At 40.8% G+C, this 24853-nt stretch overlaps 1 protein-coding gene across 1 annotated transcript in view; it reads left to right on the top strand.

Moving 5' to 3' along the window:
- RUBCNL (rubicon like autophagy enhancer) overlaps positions 1 to 23508 on the top strand; it is a 34275-nt gene extending 10767 nt beyond the window's left edge. Inside the window, exons 4-17 of the mRNA XM_032790676.2 lie at positions 2207 to 2896; positions 10096 to 10181; positions 12954 to 13161; positions 14172 to 14276; positions 16620 to 16662; positions 16914 to 17046; positions 17455 to 17600; positions 18421 to 18485; positions 18581 to 18593; positions 19597 to 19819; positions 20777 to 20838; positions 22439 to 22592; positions 22712 to 22802; positions 23316 to 23508. Coding sequence (XP_032646567.1) covers positions 2207 to 2896; positions 10096 to 10181; positions 12954 to 13161; positions 14172 to 14276; positions 16620 to 16662; positions 16914 to 17046; positions 17455 to 17600; positions 18421 to 18485; positions 18581 to 18593; positions 19597 to 19819; positions 20777 to 20838; positions 22439 to 22592; positions 22712 to 22802; positions 23316 to 23425 — 2129 coding nt within the window. The 3' untranslated portion in view covers positions 23426 to 23508. The remainder of the gene's footprint in view (positions 1 to 2206; positions 2897 to 10095; positions 10182 to 12953; positions 13162 to 14171; positions 14277 to 16619; positions 16663 to 16913; positions 17047 to 17454; positions 17601 to 18420; positions 18486 to 18580; positions 18594 to 19596; positions 19820 to 20776; positions 20839 to 22438; positions 22593 to 22711; positions 22803 to 23315) is intronic.
- Positions 23509 to 24853: the final 1345 nt, after the last annotated feature.

Here is a 24853-nt window from a genome sequence, read left to right as displayed (position 1 = left end):
CTGATAACTTATCTTGTAATATCAACCACATGACAAGGCCCTTCATTTCATGACTACTGGTAAGTTTTTCCTAAATTTCTTGATGAAGAAATGTTCGGTTCTACAAGTCCATAATTTGTAGTTACTGATTGCAGTGCATACTAGTACATCATATTCATGATGTCAGACCTGCTTTTAAAAATCTTACCAAATTCTTCCCTGTTCTGTTGACCTCCAACTTTGCAGTAATTCACTTAACATTGTGAAATTTTAGCATATAGAGCTTTTGATTTTTACAGTTGTTTGCCGATGGTCCAGACAAAAAGCTGCTGCCATTCTGAATAGTGGATTCATGGTCATTTTGGCCTTGTCTTGTCTGGGATTGAAAGGAACACATTCTAAAACTTGGTGTAGGCAGAGCAGTGTAGTCTTTAACCTATACTAAGCTGGCTGAGCCAGTACTGGGCCCATACTTTCAGTTGGTCTCTCCTCTGGATCCAGCAGGAGTATGTGTGAGTGCAAAGGCTGCCTGCAGTGAAAGCACCATATGCCCTTCTGTCCCCACCAGCTAGGGTCTGGTCTGGATCCAGCAGGATTATCAGTGAGTGGGGAAATGCTTCAAGAAAGCTAATTTTTTCTATGAAAGAAAGCACATAAAAAATGGGAAGGTTCTTGTAAAAGCATTCTATAGGTATCCATTACTCCTTTTTTTTAAAAAAAGTGGATTCTGTCATATTTTATGCTTCAAAAATAACTCTTTATAAAGATCTCAACTTGGTGCCTGTTTCTATCTATTTGCAGACTCAGTAAGTGTCTTTGTAAAAATGACATTTGCAACTGTAAAGGATGTAAACGAAAGTTTAAATTCTAAATATTACACCTTTCATTACCCTCTTTGTTTAGTGGGAATCTTTTCTTGCCTGCTTGTCTACACTTCTAGTGCTGCAGTGGTTGTAGTGGGAGAACTTCTTCCATCAGCATAGGTACTCTACCTCCCCAGTAGTTATGTTGATGGGAGAAGCCCTTCTGTCGACATAGAGCTGTCTGCACGGGGGATTAGATTAATATAACTGCATTGACAAGAGATGTGGATATTCCATACCCCTGAGCAACATAGTTATATCGACATAAGTCTGTAATGTAGATCAAGCCTAAGTCCTGTCGGTGAAGACTCTAGTACTTCTTTTTTGACACAAAATATATGACTCCTTTGCCTTTTGTAGTAATCTGTATTCCTCTGTCTTGCTAAACTGTTATGTTCCGTTCTTGCCTTAATGCAGGAGATAGTGTAAGGACTGGAGAAGAGTGTGTTTGTGATTTTGTTGTTTGTTTTTCCCTGTTCAGAATTTCCTGAAGGCTTTTTTTTGAGCTCACACGTAGTTTCCAGCAATGACATGTGGGACCGTATTGGGATAACCAATCACAGTTTAAATGTTTACTAATTATATATGCTTGGCCAGGGCTGATGCAAGGAAGTTTTGTGCCCTAGGCGAAACTTTCACCTTGCACACCCCCCCACAGCAGCTACCATGCCCACCCGCCCCTTCCACCAAAGGAACCCCCAGTCCTATGGCAGCTAACCCTGCCTGCCACCCCTGCCCACTTGGGGATCCCCCCACTCTGCGGCAGCTAACCCCGCCTGGGGAGCCCCTCCTCTGTGGCAGCTAACACCTCCCCTCCTCCGTGGCAGCTAACCCCTCCCAGGGAGCCCGCCCCAGCTCACCTCCACACTGCCGCCTCCGCTGAGCACGCTGGCGCCACTCTAATTGTCCTCCCCTCCCAGGCTTGTGGCGCCGATTTGAGGAGAATTAGAGCAGGGGCTGTGTGCTCAGCAGAGGAGGCAGAGTGGAGGTGATCAGGGCGGGGAGCAGTTCCCCTGTGTGCCGCCCCGCCTGTTACTGCAGGTGGCCCTCTCCGTGCCCCTCCACCCCAGCTCACCTCCACTCCACCTCCTCGCCTGAGTGGGCTTTTAGGCACTCTCAACCACTAGGCGTCCTAGGCGGCCACCTAGTTCTTGGCTAGGAATGGCTTACTTTACTGTTCATTGATCAGCAACAGAAACATTTCCAGGTTGCAGGAGACAAGATCCCTAACCTTCCAGTGGAGGTGGTGTTGGGGAGTTTGTTTGGATTTTTTTCCCATTGAATGTATTCTCTACTCATGCTGTAACTAGTAACCTTTTTTTGATGACTTCCTAACCTCTTGATCCCTTACTTTTCCTAAACAGATGAGTACTCAAGGCCCGCAGTGATTGGGCATGCAGGAAATTTTAGATCATTCCAGGACAGTACTGCAGCCATCAAAGAAATTCTTGCATCTGTTCTAAATGCATCTGCTATTAAATCATCTTCGCTGCCAGAGAAAACGGTATTGCAAACAACTGAAGATCCAGACAGTGATATGGAACACTGGGAAGAGAGTACCGATGGTGATTCTAATGATGACAGTGACCCAGATTATACACATCACAATGTTGCTTCTACACAAATGGATGTTAGATTTATGAGGCATAAGGCATCTTGGGATAATACTCAGTGTAGTTCTTCTAAATCTTCACTGGATTCCTCATCATGCCCACTTTATCCTGGCAAAAGCCCTAAAACTTCAGCATTAAATAGCTCATCCCGTTTGGAAATGTCTCCTCTGAAATGTGATTACTTTACCGAAGTAACATTAACTGGAGGCACTATCACATCCTTGGAGAATTCTGCTATTCTGTGTTCAGAAAAAGAACTTAAAAACTCTTCAAGTTCACCAGACCTGCCTTTGGCTTTTAAAGGAATCTCTCCAGATTCAACAGCTAATGAGCTGTCAGCAGCATTTAGGAATTCTGAGACTTCGGGACCCATGCCATTCTCAGATGAAGGCAGCAATGCTTTCCACCCGCGTTCCCAGTCAGCACCGTCTGATCCGCAAGGTAACTTTCATTTAATCACTTCCAAACCTTTTCCTGCTAAGACTTTTTTAGTACTAGGGGATAGACCCAAATGAAACTGGTCTCACTATGGTGATATAACTGACAATGCAAACGCTGCCACTTGAGACTTGTCCACACTTGAAACGCTACAGTGTAGACCAGAGGTGGGCAAACTCTGGCCCTTGGGACCCTCCTGCCTGGCCCCTGAGCTCCTGCCCTGAGAGGCTAGCCCTTGGCCCCTCCCCTGCTGTTCCCCCTTCCCCACAGCCTCAGCTTGCCCTGCCACCGGTGCAATGCTCTGGACGGTGGGGCTGTGAGCTCCTGGGGCGGTGCAGCTGCAGAGCCAGGGCCTGACCCGGTGCTCTGTGCTGCGCAGTGGCATGGCTGGCTGCAGTTGGGCTGCGTGGCTGCCTGTCCTGGTGGTCTGGGGGGCGTGACTGTAGGGGGTTGGATAGAGGGCAGGAGAGGTTGGATAGAGGGCAGGAGAGTTCGGGTCAGGTGGGCGGGGTGTGGATAGGGGTTGGGGAGGTCAGAGGGCGAGGAACAGGGGTGTTGAATGGGGGAAGTCAGGAAAGGAGGGGGGGATGGATAGGGTGGCGGGGGGCAGTCGGGCAGGAGTTCCAGGGACAGACAGGGAGTGAGAAGCAGGAGGGGTCACATGGGGGTGGGGACAGGCCATGCCTGGCTGTTTGGGGAGGCACAGATTCCCCTAACTGGCCCTCCATACAACTTGGAAACTGTATGCGACCCTCAGGCCAAAAGGTTTGCTGGCCCTGGTGTAGACACTGCCTACTCTGATGGGAGGGATTCTCCTGTTGCCATAGATAATCCACCTTCCCAACAGCTGGTAGCTATATCAATGGAAAAATTCTTCCATCAACCTAGCACTGTCTACACCATGAGTTAGGTTGGCTAATTACACCACATGGGTGTGGATTTTTCCCAGCCTTGAGTGATGTAGCTCTGGGTCAACCTAACTTCATAGTGTAATCCAGGCCTGGGAATGGGACAGAGTAAAGATGGAGGAATAACAAATTAAGAACAGCTGTTCTCTGGGGGCAAACTAATCAGTGAGACTGAACACATGCTAGTGGGTGTGTCCGCTATTTTCTTGTTATAAGAATGCTAAATGATTCTAATTTAGTATTGAATCTCTAATAGAACATAAGTCATTTAATTCTAATAATGCAGATAATGTAATTTAAGAGACTACTACCTGACTTTCTTATCTCAGAATTTCCCTTATGCTAAAAGTAAATCTTGGCAGTTTTTGCTTTAGCTAATGATTGAACAATGTGCTGGAGGGGCTGCCTGGGAGGCCCTCATGATGTTTGACATCAAATTGCATGCAAGAAAGAGTGGTGATTTCCCTGACTCTGATGGGAATTAATCTCCTTTGTGGGTACTGTTATATCATCCTGTGCCACAACTGACTTATACGTTCTGCAGAATATATATATGTTTTGCTTTTGGAATAGACCAGATTTCACGAAAAGGCAGGTCTCCTCAAAGGGATGTTATCTTCAGACTGACACCAAAAGCTCTTCATTTGTCATCCACCTCCTTCAAATGATACAAATTTTAACACTGTGCTGTATTTGCAATATATGCATATTTTGTTCCTTAAAAAAAAAACATTTTTATTCCTAAGGAAGTGCATATACTAAGTTTGCTTGGTCTGGAGCATTGCTTCCTGGAATTGTTACGATAAAGAACTTCTGTTTTATAGGAATCTATTTTCTCATAGTTACTCCCCACTGTTATTTGTGAGCACATAAACAGGATCAGGGAGAAGAGTTTTGCAGGAGCCCCTTGTTCTGAATACATAGCTGCTAATAAGCTTCAGTTTTTATTTGTGTAGTCATATGAATAGTACAGTCCCCGATTGTCACCAATGGAAAATAAAGTTCTCTATTATGAAGGTGCAGGACAAGTAGTGACATTAGGGGAGATGGTCTGGTCTAGTCTAGTGGACAGGGCACTGAACTAGGAGTCAGATCTGGGTCTCTTTCTGTCTCTGCCACTGGCCTCCAGTGTGTGTTTGGGCAAGTTGCTTCATGCCCGTTTCCCCTCCCATCATTTGTCTGTATTGTCCTTTAGATAGTGAGCTGCTATTCGCAGCAAGGACTGTCTCTTCTCATGTGTTTGTACAGTGCCTAGCACAATGGGGCCCAATCTCAGTTAAGACATCTGTCTGCTACTCTAATACAGGTAACTAAAATGGTAACTGATTTGATTTCTACTTAAAGGAGACCTAAAGGTGGAGAGGATTGGGGGTTTGTGCTCTCTTCCCTTTCTTTGTGATTAGAAAAAAGGCTTGAACTGTAAGGCTTTCTGCTTCAGAATTTGATTTTTTTTCTGTTTTTATCTTAGAAATCTCAGGAATGTCAAATCTTTTGTACCCATTTTGCTGAAGGTCTTCAAGGAGCCAGAAACCCTCAGTGAATTGGAGCAGAGAGTCCTGTGGCACCTTATAGACTAACAGACGTACTGGAGCATGAGCTTTCGTGGGTGAATACCACTTCGAAGTGGGTGTTCACCCACGAAAGCTCATGCTTCAGTACGTCTGTTATTCTATAAGGTGCCACAGGACTCTTTGCTGCTTTTACAGATCCAGACTAACATGGCTACCCCTCTGATCAGTGAATCGGGTTTCCTTTCATTGGTATCTGATATCATAGTTGTATTATCTCCTCAGTGGCCCAGGAAACATAAGGTTGGCAAGGTGTGAATTTCTAGTGTAAGGGTGGGAAAATCAGGCTGCCCTGGTATCATAAATAACTGCTCCCCCACCCTCCCCAAACCCCCTCAAACAGATTTGTTTCTGTTTTTGTTACTCTAAAATCAATATTATAGATGTGACAGACTCTGTGGCTCCACCCTCAAGTACTCTAGTCTCTCTCATCTGTAAATGGCTAATGTCATGTTAATTCAAAACGTGTCTTAGATCCTGCAGTGAGCTCCTTAATGGGCAGAGCCTGTTGCAGGATCAGGGACTTTAACAATAACTAGTTATTTGGGACATATAGTTTCATAAATACTGTGAGCAGTTGATTAATGTGGCCTGACGATTTTGGTTTGCTCCAGTTATTCGCAGTTGTTCACTGAACCAGCCACAAAGTATTTGGATCCTCTCTGGAATAGACAAGGGAAGAAACAAACTACACCCATATTTGTAACCAAGTACAGCTAGTCATGCAGGTTTGAATAGTTTAATCCTGGCCAAGTCTCCAAGCTGTTGCCAAGGATTGTTATGTGTTAAAGTTGCATGGAACTATCTGTCTTATTGCAAACAATGTAGGTTTTTGGCAGGTCTCATGAGTCTGATGATGGCTAGTGTAGTGGTCATCTGGAAAACAAATGCCAGAACGGGTTGAGGGGAGAGGGGTGCTAAAGATGAAGTCAACACTCAAAAAATGTCCTTGCCTGTGTTAATATTACTGTAGATCCTAATTCCCTCCCCTCCCCGCCCATCAGGTGCTAGGGTCCTATCATTTGAGCCCTGCAAATCCATGGATCTCCATATCTGTGGATGTAGATATGTATATATGCGGACCATTTTTGCAGATTGCGGATAGGATGCAGATACAAATTTTGTATCTATGGAGGGCTCTACCTATCATGCACAGTGGAATAGGTCTTTGTCAAATTATGACTTCTGTTTTTGCAATCTCTTCCAATCTGTGTGCTGACTACAATTTTGCATTCTGTGCTGGAAAAATGTTGTCAAGGCCAGTCTGTTGTGCTGCATCCTAGACTGGTGCCCAGCCCTGGAAAGATGCTTCATACCTTGTTGAATGACTATAATTGAAAAGCCCCCAGATCGTCAATTTTGACTGTTTTGCAACTGCACTCAATCCCATGGAATAATGAACTCTCTATTCAGATGTTTGACTGGGGAAAGGGGCTGGAATGTCTCAGTCTGGGCACTTGGAAAAAAAAAAAAAAAAAGACTGTATTTAAGAATGGGTGTTTCTTAGTGGAGCAGGGCCATTCACTACCACTTCCAAGAATATCCGGAGGGAGGGGGAGAGAGAGGGAGGGGAGGAGGGACTCTCTACCTAGCCTGAATGCTGAGCTTACCTTTGATTCTCAGAAGAATGAGATAAGATTGATTCCTACCTGAAAGCAAGCTTTGTCCCTCTCTCAAATCCACCCCCACCATTTAAATGTTGGTGTGATTCCTGCTGCCCTGTCTCCCACTGCTAAGAAAAAAAAACAGGAAAATGAAAGCCTTGATGTTTAAATCCAGACAAACTGGTTTTTAATGGAATATTCTTTTTAACTATGTAACTCTTTCTACTTATCCTGTGAAACTTCCTCTAAGGACCTCTCCAAAAATCTCTGATTAAAAAGGGCCACACTAAGCTGTCCCCCCACCCACCCCCATGACTTCAGTACAGTTTAAATTGAAATGCAAATCTCTACCTTTGCTAGGTAACTGTTTAAATGAATGGTTTTTCCTGGTCTTTGAGGTGATAGGTGTGTGGCAAGCAAAATGACTGTTGCTTCCCTTTAGGTTTAATTTTTTGCCTAGGCTACTCAGAGTAACCAGTTTCCTAATGTGACTGTCTGAAATGTCCTTTCCCAGACCTCAGCAGGGTTAGAGCAGTGATGCACAGTGCCTAGCAAGCAAACTGACAATTTTGTCCAAGTGAGTGAGGTAATTTCTTGTATTGGACCTCTCTCTCTCTCTCTAACAGAAGTTGGTCCAATAAAAGATATTATCTCACCCACCTTCTCTCTCTAATAGCTGGGACCCACATGGTTACAACACCGCATACAGTTTTTATCTGTCACAGTTTGCAACATGTTGCTGTCAGGCCCCACCTAGCTTCCTCCTACAGACTGTGTGTGCAACCCTGCTGTTATAGCCAGCTGGCACAGTTCTCTCTTTCCACACGTTTACCTGACTAGATAGGTGGACGTTTATCCTACTTGGTAGCTACAAAGTACAGCTAGCTCACTCATACTGCAACGGTGCATACAGTGATCTGTTGCAGATGTAAGTTCAGGCTGCAAAGATGTTAAAATCTGAAAAGGAAGTAAAATTTTTAGATTGTTATAAGTTTAATCAAATGTTTTGATGAAACTTGGCTGAGTTAAAACTTGAATGAGAAGGCAGACTTCTAAAAAGGAAAATACTCACTCTTAGTGTGATGCTGTGTTTGGTCTTTTTGTCTCCCCCCACCTTATCCTAACTTATCTCCTTCAGAGAGAAATGGAACCCTTTTGTAGTAAGATGGGGAGGACAGGATTACTTTACCTTCAATGTATGCGGTGTTGTTGTAGCCCTGTGGGTTCCAGATAGACAAGGTGGATGAGTTAATATCTTTATTGGACCAACTTGTGTTGATGAGAGACAAGCTTTGGAACTTAAACAGAGCTCTTCTTCAGGTCTGTGTCCCAGCTAAATACAAGATCAGTTTAGCATAAGTAGTTAGCACATGTTATAGTTAGCACATTCTAAAGGACCATTCAAGGTGAAGTGTCCAATTATTGCCAAATAAAAATGCTTAACGTATTGAGAAATGTTCAGTGCTAATTAGTTGGAAGGAATGATTTACATAAACTATTCTTATGTGTTTTCAGGAGTCTCTCTCTGTTCACAGGGGTGGCTTTAATTTTTGCTGCCCCAAGCATGGCAGTAAGGCAGCCTTCGGCGGCGTTTCTGTGGGAGGTCTGCCAGTCCCGCGGATTCAGCAGCAGTTCTGTGGGGGATCTGCCAGTCCCGCGCCTTCGGTGTACCCGCTGCTGAATTGCCGCCGAAACCGTGGGACCGACAGACCTGACTGCTGTCCCCCGTGGCTTGCCGCCCCAGACACGCACTTACTGTGCTGGTGCCTGGAGCTGTCCATTATAGTTTATCATTTTAAGCAGAAAGTCTATGGTGGAGATGGTTTAGTTTGAAAAAGACAGACCATTTGCTTGTCGTCTGGATGTTCTAAATCATTTTATATTGTGGTATACCCAGAATGTGCCAGATGCTGTGTGAGTACATAAGAAGCCAGGCCCTGCCCCAAAGTCTTTTTAACTGAAACAAGTCAATACATGCAAAGTAGGGAAGAGACAAACAATATACAAGCAAAGTGGTCAAGGTGGTGGTAAGCACAGGTCTTATTATCATATGCTCCTTTTATTTATTGTGTTGTGAATGTATAAACTATCCCCTTGCCCCTCTATCTTGTCAATATTAGTTGGATAATTTCTTGCAGTTGTGGTTCTTAGGGATTTGAATATAAAATACGTATTAGAATATGAGCCAACTCATTTTAATGAAGGTGAGGCTTTAATTTCAACAAGAATTAAGACCCATTCCAGCACATCATGTTTGGTGATTGAGTGTAGGTACTCAGGAGCTATAGAGAAACAAATATATGCTCTGCTCTGTCATAAAAAGGTGCTGAAAGGGATGGGATGGTGCTTTTGTTTTCCATATTCATCAAAATCACCAGTAAACACTGTAAAAACGAAAACTGGCAGCTGCTACATTGTAAAACGAGAAATGCTGCATCTCTGCATATGGTGGTCCTACATATGCTATCATGCAGTAGGGATTCAGGATATATGGAAATATACAGCAAACTTTTCTGAACTTCTTACATTCATATGAAACCAACACCCACACTATCTGCAGCTGGCCCCTGTATGATTAGACCCCCACTGGAACATGTACTGTGCTAGTGTGAGTCTTATCTTCCAGCCAGTAGCTAACAGTTCTGAGCACCATTAACTTTCCATGTGCTTATTGTAATAACACATGAAGTTTTCCAAGGCTAGCATATGGAGTGTCCTGGCTTTGCCATGTGGCTTTTCTTAACTGCTCGGGTCCACACTCCTCTATTTGTAGTTCAGTGTGGTGGTATTTTATGTGTTTGGTAGTGTACTAAACAAACAGCTTTGGGTTTTGCTTAGAATTCTGAGGCAGGTTTACAAAGAAGTTACGTGTTGCAGTGTATTTAAGTTTTGTTTCCCCTAAACTTGACATCCAGGTTGCCTGGATAACTTAAGTACTTGTCTGTATTTTCCAAAGACACAGACTTCTCAAACTCTACCTTTGATAAATTCTTCCCCCTCCCACACCCGGTGACAGTTTTGGAAAACAAGGGCAAGTTTTTTCTCTTGGAAAGCACTTAACATATTGTGGCTAGTGCAAAGAAACAAATAACTAATAATAATGCTTATTGTTATGCCTACAGATGCTACTTCAGCTTTAAGCATAGGAGCTATTTCCTTGAACCGTTCCTTGCAGGATATCTTCATGCTTCCTGTAGATGTGGAGAAGGTGAGAGCATTGCTGTCATGGATCTATTGCACTAATACTCTAGTACAGAATAGTCACTTATGAATAATTGCACTTGATTGTTTGCTAGTCAGGCTACATAGAACTGATTCCTTCTGATCAGCTTTAGAAGAACAAATTTTAGTGATGCCAAAATTAGTCTTTTACAACCTGCTATTTTTTTCTTTTTTATTCTGTTTTAGGATGAGCATTCTTACAAATCAACATTGAAAAGCCAAACTTTTCAATATTGCCCCATCTACACACTCTCTTTTCACTCACTCCAGGGAATACAATACTTTAAAGATACACCCTTTTCATTCCAAACATTTTCCAAACATTTTCCCCTTTCCTAAACCTCCATTTTATCTGCATTATTTCATGCTATTCTGTGAAAGTATAGCACAGGATTTGTTTTATGCTTGTGTTATGTGAAGGAGAAAATAACACTTCCTTATTCACTTTCTGCACATCAGTCAAGATTTTATAGACGTCTATCATATCCCCTCCTAATCATCTGTTTTCCAAACTGAAAAGTCCCAGTTTTTTTAATCTCTCCTCATACAGAAGCTGTTTCATGCACTGAATCATTTTTGTTGCCTTCCTCAGTACTTTTTCCAATTCTAATATATCTTTTTAGATGGGGTGACCAGAACTGCACACAGTATTCAAGGTGTAGGCATGCCATGGATTCATGTAGAGGGATTATGATGTATTCTGTTTTATTATCTAGACCTTTCCTAATGGTTCCTAACATTCTGATAGCTTTTTTGACCACGGCTGCATTTTTAGCAGATGTTTTCAGAGAACTATCCACAATGACTCCAAGAGTTTTTTCCTGATTGGTAGCAGCTAATTTAGACCCCATCATTTTGTCATCCTGCCTATCAGTGGCAAAGCAGGGAATAGAACCCAGGTCTCCTGAATTTCAATCCAGTGCTCTGTCCACTAGGCAGCACTGCCCCCTCTATACAAATGGTCAGGAGTCTGTCATCTTTGATCTTTCCTCTTAAGTGTTCAGTCATTCTGAAAGGGAGAGGGGAGAATATAACAAATATTGAAGGGTTCAGGGGTTTAACTAGAAGTAATGGGGGAAATAAGATGAATATCAGGAGAAAACTTCCTGACAGTTGACCTCTATTAGATGATGGAGTAGTCTCCCAGGGGAACTGGTAGAAGATTGGACAAAGCACTAATCTACATATTGAAGGTTACAATCCTGCCCTGGGAGGGAGAGGGAATAGATGACCTAATAGGTTTTCTCCACCTTTCTTCTATGACCCTGAGCTGTTTCCTAAAGGGAAGGAGCTCAGTGTATAAAAGGAAGGTTGGTGAAAAAGGGTGATAGCAGAGTTCATGTAAATGCAGCCTGATTGCTTATGTAAGTTCCTCAATATGCAAGTACCCTCTTGGCAACACAAACTCTTGCAGGCAAGTTCTTAACCATTGGACGTGGCACTATTCTGAGATCTGTCAGTGACCAGGCATTAACCCCCATTCAGCATCCATCAAACTTTCTCTGAACCACCTTGGTATCAGTATTTCCCCTCCAGGAAACAATGGCTGTTTAATTCTATTACCTTTTTTAATAGTATGTCCCAAATCTTGTTGAGAGGTTTCTGTGGGAAACTGTTAACCAAAGTAGTAGTGATAATCGAACAACATGTAGTTTAAGATACAGTTTCTTCAGGCACCCATGTGAACTTCTTGAGATGTTATATGAGGGCCTGTACTGTTGAGAAAATGCCATTTTACTGGAATTGTTTAGAAATAAAATCTGTTGTTCACCTCTTTGTCCTAAAGACGGTTAAAAAGTTGAAGAAATGTCTACTGAAGTTTTCATTTTTAATTGTTCTTAAGTGATGATATTTTAATAGAGCTTATTACTACAGCTTTCCATTACACTGCTGTGAAGAATGTTGCCATTACAACAGGTCTGTTTTTAGAGCAGTAACTCAGTTTTTTTAGTGGATTACTTGAGATCTGCATTCACAAGTTGCAACACTAGATCCTGAGGGTATTTTTAAGCAATGAGCTTTCCTATTAGACCTTGAAGTTGCATGCATGCAAGCAAGCAAGCAAGCAACTGCACAGTGGGAGCCAGGGGAATCTGAGTTCTGTCCCCGACTTTATCAACAATTTCCTGTGTGACTTTTTGATCTAGTCATGCAAGTTTCCATTTTCCCACCTGTAAAATGGGGTTAATTATACCTTGCAAACATTAAAGAATTAAGTCAATGAGATAGGCAAGTGCTTTTGCACTTCTTTTATCATCCCGCATCTGGGAATCTCACAGTAGTATTAAAGCCTGCCACACTTCACCACTTCAAAATTAATATGCACGCTAAAGTGTCTATATATACCTCACTCCTTTAATTAAATCCTGGTAAATATGCTACGTAGTTTTAAAATATGCTTATTAAAATTTATGTTGTAATCTTGGGAAAATTCCCTTAAAAATGCCTAAATATACACACCTGCCAAGAGAGTACTCAATTAAGCATTTTAAGTTTCTTCCTTTTGATTTAAAAGAGGGAAAGAGAATTAATGCAGCAAATACGCTTTAAAAAAATTAAGACAGACGTAAATTGGGTTTCTTGGATACTATACCTTTTACCCGCATTGTTTTATTTTAATTTCTTGCAGCTTCTTAAATTAAAGGCCAAGTATGCTTTAAGTATGCATTTCTTGGCTTGTTAATGTTGGGAAGAGAAGCTGACACTAATTACACTAAGAAGTAAATTAGTAATAAACATTCCTCTTTTCTACATCTAGGAGAATGCACACTTTTTTGTTGCAGATATGATCATAGCATCTTTGGAAAAAATGAAGTGCAGTATCCTAAGTCAACATGCAGAGCCCTGGAATACAGAGGAAACCAGTGGATCGCTAGGCAGCTATCAGACTGATTCAGAAATATCCTCTTATAGCAGAGTAAAGACACAATCTGCTTCTTCTGCTTCTTCAGACAGTGGCTATGAAGGCAAGTTATTTAATGTTAACCCATAATGCAGTGCTTTCTTGCCTGCCTTTCTGTGCTTACCCTACAGAAAGAGTTGGGATGGGTGTTTCTCATAAGTGAATTCCTTGTCCTATCTAATCTTCACTGACTCCCCAGACAGACAGTCAAAAATAAAAGGTCATTTGTCCCATGAGATGTATCCCTGATAAATTTGATTCTCCAAATGATTCCCATGCTTACCAGTTTTTCTTTAACATTCACATCTGTGTATCTTTTTTTATGGTTTGCGTGTCTCTTTGGAGTGTGCCTGGGGATATATGTAGTTCTTTGTGCTGGACTGTGATTCACTAGAAATTGTAGTTCATGTTCTTTGTTAGTGAAACTGTCAAGTTAGGATTTAAAAAAAACAACAACCCACCTTCAAGTGCAACGTTTGTAATGTGTGGTTTCTTCATCTTCCTTTTTTGTATTACGGGTTATGGAGTCTAACTTTCATCAATTTGCTTTATAACTTGCTTCATTAGTTCATGGATCAGTCACTAGACTTTAGAGTAGGATGAAATCTCAAGCAGTATTTGTGCACATGTAGTATGAGTCAGGGTAACAAAGGCTTATGATATTGTAACACTGTACAGTACATGAATTTGTAAAAAGGGCATGTCCCAAAAGGGATTTTAATACAAAGGATAACGTGAATCTAAATGATGTAACTTCTTGGGGGGGAAATCACTGAAGAAGTGTGTGGAGTGGGGGAAGCACATTACTATTAAATATTTATAATTGCAGTAGCTAATACAGACTTCAACCAGCTCAGGCCCCGCTGTGTCAGGCACTTTACAAATACAAAAGAAATGACAGTCCCTACCCCAAAGAACATACAACCTAAAAGCTCATTCTACATTTAGTGTGTGGCTTTTGTTTGATGGAGAGAGAGGAGAAAACAATGACAGAATGTTTAAAATAGTGCAAAGATCTAAATATATTAATCCCTCCATGAAGCTCTTATTAATGGATCATTTACTTTGTTAAAGGTTGTGCTGTGCTGCCAGTCAGCTCATCAGTAAATCCACCATCACATCATGAGGCCGGTAGATATCACTGCGATAGTGACTCAGATGATGAATTTGTAATTATTGGTAAGACTTTCAAACTATGCAGCTGCAACTTGCAATGAGTCTGGATAGATTTACTAACTACTTCAGTGCCACTTTTCCAGAGCTTCATGTTGCCATAGTATGTATTTTATAGTACAAACTCACAAGTGTATGATGAAATTTCTCTCTTGGTAATCGTGCACTACTAATTGGAAGAGTTGAAATAGCTTTTCATAAGTGCTAAAACTCTATCATATGTAATAATAATACAGGAGTTCATTTCTACAGCAAGAATGCTTTCCAGTAGTTGACGTATATATTAATGTGCACATGCAATGTATGTGGTAGTGCCCAAAGTGCACACACCACAGATTCCCTATATAGCTGCTGAGACACCTGAGTTCAATTCCCTGCTTTGCCACTGGTTTTGTGTGTGATCTTGGGCAAGTCATTTAGCATCTCTGTGCTTCCATTTCCCATCTGTAAAAAACCTGAAAATCTAACGCAATTCAAGACAAAGAAGGGAACAATCTTACAGAAGAAAGGGACATCATCAATAGGTGCACAAATTACTGCTCTGAGCTATAAAACCACCAGACAAATGGAGATACTAGTGTAGACACCCCAGATTCAACAGGGGAGGATGACTTTCCTATGCTGCGTGAAGAAGTGGAGACAGCTGTGAAATCACTCAAGAACAGAAAGGCTACAAGTATTGACAATATCCCAGCCGAACTGATGAAATTCGGAGGAGAAATAGTAATAGATCTACTCACCAAGATCTGCAACAAGATCTGGCAGACCGATGAGTGGCCTTCCATGTGGACACAGTCACTAATCATCACTCTGCCAAAGAAAGGCAACCTGCAACTGTGTCAAAATTACTGGACCATAAGCTTAATTAGCCATTCCAGCAAAGTGATGTGGCTTCAATCTGTTCAATATGACTTTCAACAAGGGGAGAATATCATTGCTGAAGAACAGGCTGGCTTTCATGCTGGAAGAAGTACCACAGAACAGATTTTCAATCTTTGTGTTCTATGTGAGAAGTACTTACAACACCAGCAGGACATCTACCATGTCTTTGTTTACTTCAAGAAGGCGTTGAGTATGGCACAAAGCTCTCTGGGCAACCATGAAGATGTACAATGTTGGTTGTAAGCTTATTCTTACCCTTAAACAACTATATGCCAAGGCCAGCAGTGCAATTCTCATCAATGGCACAATAAGAGAGTGGTTTTGCACCACTGCTGGAGTCTGGCAAGGCTGCCTTCTTTCTCCCACACTGTTCAACATCTACTTGGAGCACATATGTCCTAGAAGATTACATATGTATAGTCAGCACTGGGATGGGTGTGTGTGTGTGTGTGTGTGTGTGTGTGTGTATGTGAACAGTCTCAAATCTTCGGTTTGCTGATGACACTCACGACCTGGCAGGTAGCAAAGATGAATTTGCCAATCTTGTGAAATGATTGGATGAAACCTCCACAAAATACAGCATGGAAATTAGTGCAGAGAAAACCAGCCTGATGACAGACAAACAGGATGGGATCAGCTCACATATCACTGTCAGTGGACAAGAGCTGGAGCTAGTGAAACAGTTTAAGTATTTAGGGGCAATCCTCACTGATGAAGGATCACAGGCAGAAATTCTGGCAAGAACTGCGCAAACAGCAGCAGCAGTGGCAATACTAAAGCCAATTTGGAGGAATAAGAACATCTCCCTGGAAAATAAACTGAAACTGCTGCACGCATTGGTCATCTCCATTTTTCTGTATATGTGCGAGACATAGACCCTTACGGCAGAACTTGAACGGAAAATACAGGTGGTAGAGATGAGATACTTCTGTAAAATCCTAGGCATCTCCTACTTCATATGATCCAGTGCATTGGGTGATGATGATGTGGTTGAAGACTTCCTGACAACCGTGAAGAAGCACAAGCTGAAGCGGTACAGCCATGTAACGAGATCATCTGGCCTATCCAAGATCATCCTCCAAGGAACAGTACAAGGGAGGAGGAGAAGAGGTAGACAGAAGAAGAGATGGACTGGCAACATAGAAGAGTGGACAGGAATGAACTTTGTGGAGACTCAAGCACTGACACACAATCATCAGGGGTAGAGACAATTGGTTGATTGCTCATCAGTGATGGTGCCCCAAAGACCAATGCGGTTATGGGAGTGATAATGATTAATGAAAATGGGATAATAGCACTTCCTTGCCTGACAGCACTCTTGTGAAGATAAATATATTAAGGATTGTCAGGTGCTTGATACTACGGTAATGGGAGCCATATAAGAACCTAAAGTAGATAGAATATAATGGCAAGAGATGGAGGTTTTTGCTTTTGTAGGGCTAACAAATTTTTCCTTCTTTTCTGCAGAACTTGAAGACTTGGAAAATATTGCAGCATCTCTAGATAAAAGGTAACTTTTTGTATTTCTCATAACTTAGTAAATAGCCGGGTGGCAATACTTTTCCCTGCCATATTGTGATTCTCCTAAAAAGAGGCAGGAAGGGAACATAGTTTGTTTGATGGATGTGGCACAAGGGTCCTAAAGGGCATAGGTGAATCAAAGTTGGGGGGGAGGATGGAAGGAGTGTGAGAAATCTTCAGGGATGTGGAGGACACAAATCTACTTATGAAATGCTACCATTTGGCTTGCTTAATTTTCAGATTATCTTTTGATCCAGGCTGCAATTCTGCTGAAGTAACAGCTCAGAAGCTTTACCAAGAGTTCAGGAAACAGTTTCTGTCTGTAACCAATAACGTTCAGCTGTCTAGGTGCCTGAACATGACTAAGGAGAAAGTAAGTCTTTGAACAGAAAACAATGTGCTTATTATTCAGAGTGTTCATTGCAGCTGCCTCATTGGCATGGGGAGAAGGAGGATGCTTAGAATGATATAAATGTGTGTTCAGGGTTTGGTTATTTTTAAGCAATTGGGGGGGAGGGGAGTCTGTCTTGGTTGGAAGCTCTAATGCATTTAATGCAACGTAGGACAGTCATGTAAATGGGATCTCTGTGAACACAAGAAGTCCTTCAAGAGTTGCTACTAGACATGACTTTGGGTATCAAAACTGTGATTGTACTGACAGCTGTTGGAGTGTTTGAAGGTGACATTTCATTGCATAGTCTGCAAAACATGTTAGCATCTGTTCAACTACTAGGTTGCAAGTTAAATTCCACACTTAAGTCTGTCTTTCTGTCTTCAATAGTATGCAAATAAAGAAAATATTCCAAAGGAACTTGAGTCTAGTGGGAATTTGGCAGAAGAAATAAAGGTCAAAGCCAGATTAAGAGGAACCACAGACTGGGCCCCACCTAGGTTTCAAATAATATTTAATATTCACCCATCACTAAAGTAAGTCTCAAGTACTTGTCTGTCTGTGGGACTAGTCATTTTGTTTCTGTTATACACTAAGCCCAGTCCAAAGCCTGTTGAGATCAGTGAAAAGATTTCTGTTGATTTCATTGGGCTTTGGATGAGGCCTATTGTTCAGTACATTGTTCTCCAGTGTTTCACTGGAAGTTATGTAGTAAGGCCTACTTTTGCTGAGTCATTATGTCCTGGCTAACACTGTCTATATACTGTTACTCAGTATGGTGAGTTACTTTTTTTTGAAGATTGTGGGGTTTTGGTTTTTTGCTCCCCTGCTGGCTCAAGACTTTTTTCCAGCAAGCAAAAGATTGACTGCGCAGAAGAATTATGAATTTTACTCTACTTAAAGTGCTGTCAAATGCACAAAGTAAACAAACTAATAACTTTGTTTTAACAGAAGTTGGCAGAAAAAAATCTTGGGTGTTACTTGTAATTAATAATGGGTACAAAATGTTCAGACAAATATGACTTTTTTCCGGGTCGACAGTATCCCTTTAAACGTTCTTAAAGGAAGACTGGGGAAGTATCATACTTCTGGCATACTATGATCTCTGATACCAGCGTCTGCATATTCTACGAAGATTAGCTTAGAGTTCCACTGTAAAATAACATACAGAACTTCTCTTTTACAACTGACTTCTCTTCCTACATTGTGATGTTTGTTTGTTTTTTGAGCAACATGATCAGACTTCCAAGTTGAGAAGATTCATAAGTATTAGTGCAGTTGTCTGTCTGTCTGGGAGAATGTAACTGATCAGATATGCTTTTGAACAGTGTGATTTAATTTTGTCTGTCTCTACAGGAGAGATGCCGTTGTAGCTGCACAAAACTTTACTTGTGCTGGTTGTGGAACCCCAGTAGAACTCAGTAAGTATTGAAACCCAAACCCAAACCCAGACCTCCAGACATACCACATCAAGCAACCCCCAGTTGTTCGCCAATCTGTATTTTTGTGTTGACAGGATATATTTTGCAGTTCTGGCAATACCTTAACTAGAAGAAAACATTCCAGGTTGGGGATGCATGTAGCACAATGCACAATAGGATCATATCTCCACCTGAAATGTTATTACAGCCTGAACAGAACACCCTTCTCCATCAGCTGTAGGCTACTTCATAGCACTCCTACTTATCCACAGTTAGAAGTGGTGACTTTCAACAATAAAACTGGAAGCAAATTATTTATGATGTAAAATAGTTTGACTTTTTTTTTAAAGTAGGCTAAGAGTAAAATATAAGTAAAATATAAGTCTCCAAGCTGCAAGTCATAAATCTTAATTAGAAAATCCCTTTGAAATAGAATTTGTAATCCTTGCCAATTGATACTGTCAACTGGTCTTAAAAAGAAAGAGGATGTGTAAGTGGTTTTCTTATTTTTAAAGACTTGACCACAAAACCCTGTTGAAGTTATAAGAATCATTGGGATACTTTTTTTCACAAGCTGTTTAATGCATTGTAATGTTCAGATGTATCCACTTCATCAGGTCTCATTGCATAGGAAATCTCTGAAATGAATGTAAAGCGCTATACTGGGTCTATTATATAAAGAGAGAGATTCGCTCATGCCTGTCAGAACAAAATTAATATTTGAGTTGACATCAGGGACTCAGAGAATCATTAACAATAACTGTGCAAAGGAATTAGTGAGGTTACACCTGTAACCACAAGACCCAGTCCTGAACTTGTTTTGCAGGAGGCAGCCAAAAGAGTTTCCAGTAAGGATCTGTGTAAATTTTGATGATCATAACTATGATCAGTCTTGCATAGGTAAAAGAGAGTTTTCTATATTTAATTCAGAATACTAAATCTGATCATGGTTCTACCTCTTAAAACTTTAACCCCCCCCCCCCGACAAAAGCCTAGTTTCTGTAATCTGATATTTATACTGGATTGATGCCAGTTAAAGGCATACCGTAGTTTTTAGAAGAATGGTTCTTTAAAGATATCTTCATGTTGACCTCCCTCAGAATACATAGAGAACTCCGCTATGTGATTACTGGGGAATACTTCTGCGACTGTGCCATAGTTATGCGCAAAATTCCATCCCTGCCCGAATATTGATGAAATGGGACTTCAAAAAGTACTATGTCTGTAACTTCTCCAAACATCTCCTGCTCAGCATATGGCAAAACCCCATCTTCAATGTGTCATGTATCAATAAAACCCTCTATACAAAAGCAAAGGAACTGAACAGAGTCAGGGTAAGTAGCAGCTTCTTTGTAAGTGAAGAGTGTGGCATCGTCCTGCACACTGCCAGAAGAAAGACTAGACCCCAAGAATCTGGTTTAATTAGGTTGCTGCTTTATTAAGTAACATATCTGGGAACTATCCGGCAATAACTCATCCAGTGCAGGCCATTTTTCATTTGTTATCTGTACCACCTTTCTCCCGCTGTTCCAATCCACCTGGTACTAGCACCGTCCACTCTTTTATGAGGGTTAAAGGGATGTGGACGAGGGGTTTTTCTCCTTTCTGTACCAGACATTAGGAGCCCCAAACCTATTTCCCACCTTATTTAAGAGATGCCTTCTCTTAATCCACTTCCAATTCCAGTATATCAGGGAATTGGGTGCCCTGTTGAACAAGTACCTGCCACCAGGAGACACCAGCAGTTTGATTGACTGCCACACTCTGCCCATGAAGCAGCTGTGTCTGGCCAGCAGGGGAAAGAAAACATTTGCCTCCTCTAAGGATTTCATACTCCCCCCTGCCCTTCTTGTGAGCACACTGACCTCCCTGCGGGTTGGGGAGAGGAGGATGTCTCTGTGGCTGCCTGGTTGGACGGAAGGGTGCAGCACAAGTCTATTGGCTCTTGTATACCCAAAGGAAGGGCTTGTAAACCCATCCCCTTGCCCTGGGGCATAGCAATTGGTTCTATATAGTCTTTGATTCTGCAGGAACAACTTGCAGCTTCGAGTCGTATATTTTGGCCATGCATACTCATTTGTGGGGTAGGCCTTTTGATGCATTATATAGCTGATCTGTCTAACCCTCTGCTGTATTTTTCCTAATTTTAAAGTAAAACTGCTGTATTGGTGAAATGCTAATTTTTAAATAATCTTTGGGTAAATTAGTGCTCTTGAACACTTCTGAATGTTTAAGTATGCTGCTCTGCTTTTCATTTTAAATACTACATTTTTCTACCCTTCATCCTTTAGGAAATACAAGAACAGCTTTTGCATATTAAAAAACTACTGAAAACCTGCAGGTTTGCTGAAAGGTATGGAGCACGATTAAGTATAGTAAATACTTGGTAAAAGTACAATAGTTATTCATGGAGCTTCCCCCTCCAGAAAAAATTTTAATCACACATTTTTTAAGGACATTAATTCGATATGATCATCAGAAATTCTGATGATATCTTCCTTTTCCCTGCAAATTTATCTATTGCAAATGTCAAGTGATAGTGTATTTTATAAGGCAGCTTGTTTTTTTCCCCCCAGTACCTTTGGAGAAATACCTATGAGACTTGATTAGTGATTAGATGTGTGTAATCATTTTTGGCAGAATTTTTTCTTTCATCCTTCTGATACTATTCCTCTTCAAGGACACTCACATTGTTCCTCCCTCAGCAATGTAATTTCTGTTCAAAGTTTTTCTTAGTTGACTAGAGTGGTTATTCCATATGTTGCTCAAATGATGGCTCTTTAGTCGATTGTATTCACTTCATCTTCATTTAACTAATGACACAAAACAAGCTATAGAAAATGTGCATATTTCTGCCTGAGTTAGGCAGCTCTTGACTACTTTCTCTCATTGCACAATCAGCCTAACTTCTCTGTGGTTTTAGGGAACACTGGTGGCTTTAAAGAAAAGAAGGATGTTCTTCCAGCAAATTTTATTATTTTTTGTCTAAATCAAACTGTTGCCTGCAATGCTTAATGTAATAACTATAAAATGGAAAAATAATGGGCCTCTGTTTTGCACCTGCAATTAGTTGTGGGTGGATATGATAGCACTTGGACACTGAGCTGAGTTCTGGACAAGGCATCTGAATGCTGTTGCTTACACCCACAGAATTAGAGGTCTTTTATAACCAGGCACATAAATAAAAAAATTTTTAAAAAAACTTGTAGTCTCTCTCTCTCTCTCCACTATAGGGCTAGGGACAATAATGATTCGATGACTGATGAAAATATTATTGTCAAAACTAAGCATTTTTGATGCACTCCTTCTCCATCCAGTTATGGTTAGCAAATGGAAGTTAAAATGTACAATAGTGGTCATCTTGCGCTTGTTGCAATGGCTGTATAGTCTAAAAGGCTTTTTAATACACCCCGACCCCCAAAACAAATCAAAACCAACAACAACCTGCTGCTTTTTTGTGCATTAAAATAGCAAGTTGTCTATGCTGTTTCTGTGTGAGCATTCTATGTATGATCAGTGAATTGGTGAGATTATTGCATGTAACAAGATTGATGCCTAAACAATTGAGAACAGATTTTTTTTTTTTTAGTTTAAATACTTATTGAACTCAAACTTTGGAAGAAAAATCTGTATTAAATAATGACCCCCCCCATACACCCTCACCCACAAGTCAAGAAAGTTCTCACTGTAGCCTTCCAAAGAACACTCCAGCAGAAACTGGGTAGGCAAGACTTAATATTCTTTCTTTTAAGGTTAGTTAAGAAGCAGGCTTTTGGCAAAATTCACAAGTGCCCTTTAACCCAGTTAAACTAAGTTCTGCTGTGTATAGAGAGATCAATTTTATGTTCTTCCTGGTTGATTAGACTTAGCTGTCTCCACTTACATGTTTTGCTAAACATGCACTCAATAAACATGTCACCACTTTGTAATTTAACGGTTTTTTTTATCTGTAGTGTATTGAAAGAATTTGAACAGGTCTCCAGCCACCTGACAACAGAGCTGCATCTGTTCTCAATGGATGACTTGGTGAAGACTAAACGAGGGCTGTTAGTGCCTCTTCTCAGGGATATTCTAAAAAGCTCCATATCTCATGTAGAAAACTGTGAGGTAAGGAAATCTGTGTCTGGTATATTTCTTGAAGAATAGCCACAACTGACCATATATTTTTATAAATATGAACTTTTAATAAACATCAAAAAAGTAATTAACTCTTTCAATTCTTCTAGCTTTGTCAAGCCAAGGGATTTATTTGTGAATTTTGCCAGAGCCCAGATGTACTCTTCCCATTTCAGATTGCTACATGTAAAAGATGTACAGGTATGTTCCAGCCCAAATCTACTGCTTTCTTGTGAGCATGTGTGTGCGTGCATATGTAATGTTTCAGGCCCTGATTCCGCAAGGTACTTAAGCACATGCCTAATTGTAAGCACATGAGTAGTCCCACTGATTTCAAACTGTCTTGTCTCAGTGAGTTTATTGTATATTTGAAAACTTGGATGTGTCGTCTGAATGTAAGTTAAAACAAAATTCAAGTGTGTTCTTGCTATGGGTTTACATGTCTCAGTTTGAGTTTGAAATAGCAAATGTATTCCTGTTACGTCAGATTTTTCTGGACCTAATCAAGTGCCTATTGAAGTCAATGGAAAGACTCCAATTGACTTCAAGGTTCATTGGCTTGGGATCAAAATATGGAATTAAACTTGTTACTTTGTGCTTCATTGTCCTGGTCATGAGTCGTCTTCAGTTACTTTCATATCTGGATAAACGGCCATCTTTCAAGGAATACAATTATTGATGCAATTTTTCCCACCTGCTTGTGTGTGTAAACAGTTTGCAAAGCGTGCTTCCACAATCAGTGTTTCAAGTCTGGAGAGTGCCCCAAATGTCTGAGAATAGCTGCTCGGAGGATGTTTTTGGAATCTCCATCTGTGGCTATGTGAGACCGGACTACTATGAAGAGGCATGCAGGTTTCTGTATATACCTCTGAAGAAACTAGATACAGATACATCTAGTGTCTGTCTACAGGTTGGATAATGTTGTTTTAAACATTGGTATTTTTAAGTCATCCTGCCATGTTAACATTTTTTAATGTGACTTTTTAAAAAAAGAATAAGGTTTAAATATTATGCTTGAATACCTATCCTGACAGAAAATAGTTTTTTATTATGATCAGTTTAAGTGTATGTTAATGCTGTCATTAATACTTTGCTGCTACTGGTTTTTTACTCTTTTATTTCTGAACTTAAGTTTTTGTTGTTCTTGTTGTTTTATATTTGACAAGTTGACAATTCCCATATGTAACTTTTCATGCAATGTAGAGACAATAAACAAAATTGAAAAACTCTTTTAACCTTGTCAGATTTTTATTATAAGCAAGAGGTGATAAAATGCGAGGAATTTTCTCTCCTCTGTTGAAAATATACTACAGAAATGCCTTGACTTGTGAGTTTGATTTAAAAACAAACAAACAAAAAAACACACCTGAAAATGTTATCCTGATAAGAATCCTAACTCAAAATGGTGGATCAGTTTTAAAAAGAGACCAGCGCTAAACTCTACGGCAGTACTTTCCAACCTGAGAGATGCCAGGCTACTTGGGGAGGGCGTGTAGAGAGAGGGGGAGAGAGAGGTCCATGACCCTGAATTCACTCTGCCCAACACTGCAGGCTTGCCGACTCCTACTGGCCAAGTACTGGATATCTCTTTGAAAACTGACTGCTTTCCTTACCTCCTTCTGCAGGTGCTTCTTATGAAGCTAGCCATGGAAGCCACTCATGTACACAAAAGTGTTGAGCTATTGCCTGAACCTATATCACTCCTGCTCCTGTGGTACTTGCCTCAGCAGTGACAGCACACATGGTTCAAGCTTCACTGCAACACCAATGGCCACCCACGGACAGAGATCCCCAAAACTTACAGGAAGGATTATTATGAGTTATTGTAGACATTGATCTGGATAGCATGTCCCAAAGGTACTTTCTCCCTAGCTAAATGCCTTTAAGATACTGGATCTGCTTCTGTCATTCAGTGTCTAATTTCCTATGAGACTTTCAAACACCCTTCCTCTTAAATACCCATTCAAAGACTACTGCTATACTAAAAGAGAATGGAACTCTGAAACTAGTATCTGTTGCAATTCACTTCCAAGCTGAAAATCTTTCACAATACGCATTACAAGTGGGGACACTTCATATACAGTTCTTATCTTCCTGTGGCTATAAACAAAATGTAACTGCTTATTGCATAGACATAAGATTATCATCTATTACTGTTATCTACGATCTGCAAACAGACATGAAACTCTGCTGAGAAGTGAGTGATGTCAAATGGTGAGATCTGGTGATGGGACACACCTACAGAATTGACT

This window comes from Chelonoidis abingdonii, chromosome 1, assembly GCF_003597395.2.
Source record: "Chelonoidis abingdonii isolate Lonesome George chromosome 1, CheloAbing_2.0, whole genome shotgun sequence".
In the NCBI taxonomy this organism is placed as follows: Eukaryota; Metazoa; Chordata; order Testudines; family Testudinidae; genus Chelonoidis; species Chelonoidis abingdonii.
The sequence above is the reverse complement of the archived record's forward strand: the minus strand, read 5'-3'. Positions and strand labels throughout refer to the sequence as shown.